This window comes from Chinchilla lanigera, unplaced genomic scaffold, assembly GCF_000276665.1.
Source record: "Chinchilla lanigera isolate Chin_1 unplaced genomic scaffold, ChiLan1.0 scaffold00092, whole genome shotgun sequence".
NCBI classification, from domain to species: domain Eukaryota; kingdom Metazoa; phylum Chordata; class Mammalia; order Rodentia; family Chinchillidae; genus Chinchilla; species Chinchilla lanigera.
In genome coordinates this window covers 6522539-6528538 of record NW_004955493.1, presented here as the reverse complement: position 1 = coordinate 6528538, position 6000 = coordinate 6522539, and the positions used below count along the sequence as shown (strand labels likewise).

The window sequence follows — 6000 nt, the reverse complement described above, 5'->3', positions numbered from 1 at the left end:
CAGTTATGGCCCCTGAATACTTTTCCAGTATTCTTGAGTACTTCCTGGGTGTGTTTAGGGGTCAGTAGTCTCCTTTCCTTTTTTTTTTTTTTTTTTTGTCTTTTTGAGACAGGGTCTCGCTATGCAGTTCAGGCTGGCCTTGAGCTCACTTTGTAGCTAGGCTGGTTTGAACTCGCAGTGATCCTCCTGCCTCAGCCCCCTACCCCAGTACTGGGATTATAGGTGCCCCTGGCGTTAGCAGTCTCCTTTGTCTGGCACTTCCTTTTTTGTTGTTGTTGTTTTTTTTCCGGTACAGGGAATCGAACTCACGACCTTGTGCTTGCCAGGCAGGCGCTGTGCCGCTGAGCTAAATCCCCAGCCTCTACACTTCCTTCTTTTCGAAAACGTTTTTTCACGTGGTGTTGGGGATCAAACCCAGGGCCTTGCTGGTGCTATACCCGCAGTCCTTACACCCTCCTTAGAGCCTCTGACTTGTTTCTCCCTCGCCTTCCCGCCGTCTCTTGGGTGATCCTTTGTACTTTTCCTGCTCTTTCCCCCAGAGGCAGATATGGCAGACTCCAGCAGCCCTCACCCTGGTGAAGATCCCCCATTTCCAAGCTCTCCCTGGAAGCTGAGGCGTAAGGATGAGCGAGAAGAGAAGAAAAAGCAGGTGTTACTGTGAGTGAGGCTGGGGCACTTGGGCCCAGGGAGCAGGAAGGGGATTGCGGAGGTAAGCTGAAGCCGCGGGATGTTCAGGTGGCTTCTGAAAGGTTAGGGAGAAGGCATAGAAGGAGTGTGGGGGCTCAGGTTGAGAGAGGCGGCTCACGACTTTGAGAGCATCCGTGGGAATGGAGTCTAAGGGGGGCCAGTTCCGGGGTGAAGGTGGTTGACACTTAGCTGGCTGTCTGTTGCCGATCTTCTCTGTGCTTCTGTGTCTTTGTAAAATGGCAATAATCGTGGTAACTGTCGGAGCTGTTGAGTAGATGAGGAATGTTAAGAGCCTGGTGTCTGTTGGATGTTATTGGCCCTTTATCTGGAAAGTGACTTATTTCAGAGCAGACATTTTCCGCCCTCGTGTTCGGGTTTTGTAAATACAAACGTGGTGTCTCAGTTTTTCCCTGGCCCTGACCTCCCTTTGTCTTCCGTAAGGTGGGTGCTCCTGTGAGTGCTGCTTCCTTTCCTAGTTCCTTCTCTGGGTTTTGGGGGCCCACAGTCCATGAAAAGAAGTACAAGGCTGGTTCCTCTAACCTCCATCGTGTCCCTCTCTTCTCTCGCCAGGGTTTCGGACACCTCTCCTTTGCCCTCACCTCCACCAAGAAGCAAAAGCAGGAAGCATACTCGGGCACTGCAGAAGTTAAGGTGCCAGAGGCTGGGGCTTCTCGCTGGGGTGGGGAGGGGGTTGGGTAGGTGGCCAGTCCCAGCCAACCCAGAGTCTTCTCTGCACCCAGGGAGGTGAACAAACGCCTCCAAGATCTCCGATCCTGCCTGAGCCCCAAGCAGCACCAAGGCCAAGACTACCAGAGCCCAGATGATGAGGTGGTCCTGGTAGAGGGGCCCGTCCTCCCAGAGAACCCCCGGCTCTTCCCACTCAAAGTGCGCTGCCGGGCGGACGTGGTCCGACTGCCCATCAGAGTGGTAAGCACCTGAGGACGTGCCGGAGGGGGACCTAGGCGCTGCCTTGGGCGGAGGGGCCAGCAGGAGGGCCCACGTCTTCCTTTTCATGCTGCTCTCCGGAGCTGCCCACCACTCTTCCATCCCTCGTGCCTTGAGCTTCTTGTCACCTGTTTTCCCCCCAACCTCCCTTTTCTGCAGACTGCCTACTCATTCCTCAAGCCTGCCCTGAAGCATGTGGCTTCTAGGAAGTATTCCTTGGGAGCGCCTCTGTAGGGCCTGTGCTTCCCTCTTGGGGTTGTCCTCCCCTTGCTGGACACAGTAGCTGTCACTCAGTCATCCTGAGTTCCCCAGCTTCCTGGCAAAGGCTGAGATTATACAGGATGGTCCCAACTCAGCACTAAAGGTGGTAACAGAAATGAGCGCTAACCACGCTTGAGTCCGGCAGCTAAGCTGGAGGCTGCAGGCTGGGAACCCATGGCCTTACCAGCAGTGGTCGGCTGCCTGCGCTGTAGGTGCATTTCACACAGACATGGGGCTGGAGATGGGTGTGACTCAGACAGAGTGCGTGCCTAGCAGGCGAGAGGCTCTGAGTTCCATCCCCAGCACTGCCAAACCAAACGAGTTTGTAGACAACCTTTGCAATGGATATTCAGACAGAGGCTCAAGTTTTTGCACTTGATCATAGCCAAAAGGCCGAGAAGCGATCACGTTTTTGGCTTCTCTAAAAAATAGGAAGATGCAGTTAGACTGACCCATATTCACACAGGGTGGAAGTCACCTGAACTGTGTAAGAGCTGTTTGTTAAGATGGCCATGTGATTCTTTTGTGGTTATCCCACCATTCCCTTTTTTTCTCTTAAACCATGGCTGCTTCGTGTGTGTGTGTGTGTGTGTGTGCGCGCGCGCGTGCGTGTGCGTGTGTGCATGTGTGTGTGTGCATGCGCGTGTGTGCGCTATTCACCTGAACTCCTTACTGACATGACTTTATTCTGTACTTGCCAGGTAAATACAGTGACACAGCTGGGGAGTTCAGGCCAGATTCTTGTGTTTGGGGTAGTGGTGTTGGGGTAGGGGTGGGCTGGAGAATGTCAAGGCAGGAAGGCTACCTTTGCTTCTTTTTTTTTGTCTTTTTGAGACAGGGTCTCCCTAGGCAGTTCAGGCTGGCCTTGGGCTCACTTTATAGCCCAGGCTGGTCTGGCACTCGCAGCGATCCTCCTGCCTCAGCCTCCTGAGTGCTAGGATTATAGGCGTGTGCCACCACGCCCGGCTACCTTTGCCTCTTATCCCCTCTAGTCGGAGCCATTTCAGAGTGTAGTGGACCACATGGCCTCTCATCTCGGGGTGGCCCCAAGCAGGATCCTCTTGCTCTTTGGAGAGACAGAGTTGTCCCCTACCGCCACCCCCAGGACCCTAAAACTCGGAGTGGCTGACATCATCGGTGAGTGGAAGTCAAGGTGGTTGGGCCTAGAGGAGGCTTTTGCTGCAGGAGGGGAGCAGAGGAGTGGTCCAGGTTGGGCCCTGTCTCCAACCCCTCACTTAGGCCTGGCTTCCTGATCCTGCCTCCTACAGACTGTGTGGTGTTAGCAAGCTCCTCAGAGGGTGCAGAGGCATCCCAGCCCCTCCGACTCCGGGTGCAGGGGAAAGAGAAACACCAAATGCTGGAGATCTCGCTGTCTCAGGTGAGTGGGAGGAGTAGCTGTGCGCGTCCCCCACCTCCCCTGCTATCTCTCTTGTCAGTTTATAGGTGGCAGAGTCCTCCCAATCCGGACTCAGCGGAGATACTGCTCTCCATGTTCTTTTTGTTGTTATTGTTATCTTTCTGAGATAAAGTTTTGCTGTGCAGTTCAGGCTGGCCTTGAGCTCACTTTGTAGTCCAGGCTGGTCTCCAACTTGTGGTGGGTGATCCTCCTGCCCTCAGCCTCCCAAGTGCTGGGATTATATGTGTGCGCCACCATGCCCAGCCTCAGTGCTTCCTTTCAGTGAAAAATTCTTAGGGAAATCACGTGCTGAGGTTGCTAAAATCCACTATACAGTAACATATTTTGAGAGATAAGAGACAACATTCATGTAATTTTTATAGCAGTTTATGGTCTATTAAGATTGTTCTAATTTTATTATTGCTAATGTCTTATTGTCTAGTTTATAAATTAAACTTTATCTTAAGTGTATGTATAAGAAAACACTATATGTATCTATCTGTGTATATATACATACATATTTTCATGGTTTTAAGTGCCCACTATCCATGGTTTCAGGCATCTACTGGGGGTAGATGGAATGACGGGGACTACATACCACAGACTGGGCCGTTTAAATTAACAGACAGGGCCGGGGATATAGCTCAGCAGCATAAGTGCCTGCCTGGCAAGCCTCAGGTCGTGAGTTTGATTCCCACTACCAAAAAAAAAGAAGTTAAAAAAAAAAAATTAATAAACATAGGACTCATCTCTTAAAAAATAAATAGGTTTAGCCAGGTGTGGTGGTGCACCCCTGTAATCCCAGCACTCAGGTGGCTAAGGCAGGGGGTTGCCATGAGTTCAAGGCCAGCCTGACCTACGTAGTGAGATCTTGCCTCAAGAAAAACAAAACAAACAAAAATACAATAGACATCTATTCTCTTACAGTTCTGGAGGCTGGGCACCCGATACAAAGTGTTAGGACCGTGCGCCCTCGGAGGCTGTGGTAGAGCCCTTTGCCTCTTGCTAGCTTCTGGGTGGCCGGAGCCCTTGGCTTGCAGCTGTGTCGCTCTGTCTCTTTCATCCTAGGACGTAGGTCAGTTTGGATTAGTAGCCACTCTAAGCAAGCGAGGCCTCATCTTAACTTGATTACGTTTCAAGGCCCTGGACCCAAATAAGGTCACATTCCTATTTGTCGGGGTCAGCAGTGTGTTTTCTGGAAAACGCAGTTCAGCCTGTACTACTTTGCTAAGGTAACACATTGGAGAAGCGGCAGAGTGGCCCCTGGCTGGGGTCATCGCACCCTAGAATCTGGGCTCTCTCATGATATATTGACACATGGCCCCCGTTCCCAGTGAGGAACCTGGCTGAGCTAGCATCCTTGTCCCCTTGCCTTCTCTTTAGGGGCTCTTTTTTTTTTTTCTTGTGTTTTTGAGGCAGGGTCTCACTGTTCAGTTCAGGCTGGCCTTGAGCTCAGTTTGCAGCCCAGGCTGGTCTGGAACCCACAGTGGTCCTCCTGCCTCAGCCTCCCGAGTGCTGGGATTACAGGCGTGCACCACCACGCCTGGCAGTTCCTCTAGGGGTTCTGATGTCCCTGATTGGCCCCTTGATCATGAGTTCTGTCTCTGTCCTTGTAGTGATCTCCTCCACTCTTCTTTCATGTGTTTACATCTGTTTTCCTTTTTCCTTCCAGGATTCTCCTCTCAAGACGCTCATGTCACACTATGAGGAGGCCATGGGGCTCTCTGGACACAAGCTCTCCTTCTTCTTTGATGGGACAAAGCTTTCAGGCAAGGAGCTACCAGCTGATCTGGGCATGGAATCCGGGGACCTCATCGAGGTCTGGGCCTGAAGCCCCGTTCTGTGTTTGGAGGCCCAGCCAGGACTTAGAACTCTTCCTTTTTGGCCCTATAAGACTAGCAGAAAGTGGGGCCAGGGATATAGCTCAGCGGCACAGCACAGCCTGGCTGTGTGAGGTCGTGAGTTTGATCCCTGGTACCGAAAAGAAAACAAAAAACAAAAAAAGCCCTAGTGGAAGGTGAGGTGGAATTTATTTTTAAGCAGAATCAAAAGCAAGGGGTGGCCTTGGGCCCCATCTCCTGTTAACCCTGGCCCAAGCCATTGACCGCTTGCTGGCACCTGAGTGGCCGTGGCACCATGCAGGGGTCATGCTGAGTTTTGCAGCCCTCCGGTGCCCTTGAACTTCCGTTACTGCCCTTTGCTTCACTGAGATGCCTGTTCTATGAAACCTCCCTCATATTTAAGGAGTAGAAGTAAACGGGGCTGGGTAAGGGTTTGCAGGTCTGGGATTTACACCACCCTGAGGCCCAGTGGTGGCCTTACCCTCACTTGGAGGCTGGGTTGCTGGCGGCGGTGCGACGGCAGGCTCCTCAGCGTGCAGGAGAGTGAGCGAGCACGTGCGCGCACTGCAGTTTAAGCACAGGTAGGCAGGATGTTCTTTGAAGGATGGTGGGATCTCAGCCCTGAGCGGCTTCTCAACCCCAGGACCCTGTATCGTCACCCTTTCTGGTGCACGTATTTCGGCTGTTTCATTTTGGATCTTGGGCATATAGTTCATTGAAAATTCCTGTGGTTTTGCCTTTTTCCCTCCCTTACATCATCCTCTCCCGTCCGCATCCCGTCTAATATATTTATTACACATTTGAATATGAATGTCTTTAAAAGGTAGAGTGTTTTGTGGGGGAGTGGTATTGTGCAATAGATCTCATTCT

General features: G+C 51.9%; 1 protein-coding gene across 1 annotated transcript; it reads left to right on the top strand.

The window, feature by feature from the left end:
* Positions 1-539: 539 nt before the first annotated feature.
* On the top strand, positions 540-5935 carry Nfatc2ip (nuclear factor of activated T-cells, cytoplasmic, calcineurin-dependent 2 interacting protein; the record flags this gene model as incomplete). The annotated part of the gene is given in 6 exon segments (XM_005405155.2): positions 540-657; positions 1258-1338; positions 1428-1614; positions 2886-3030; positions 3162-3271; positions 4962-5935. Coding segments are annotated over 6 exon segments (800 nt in total), but the record flags the coding sequence as incomplete, so codon positions are not given.
* Between the last annotated feature and the right edge of the window lie 65 nt (positions 5936-6000).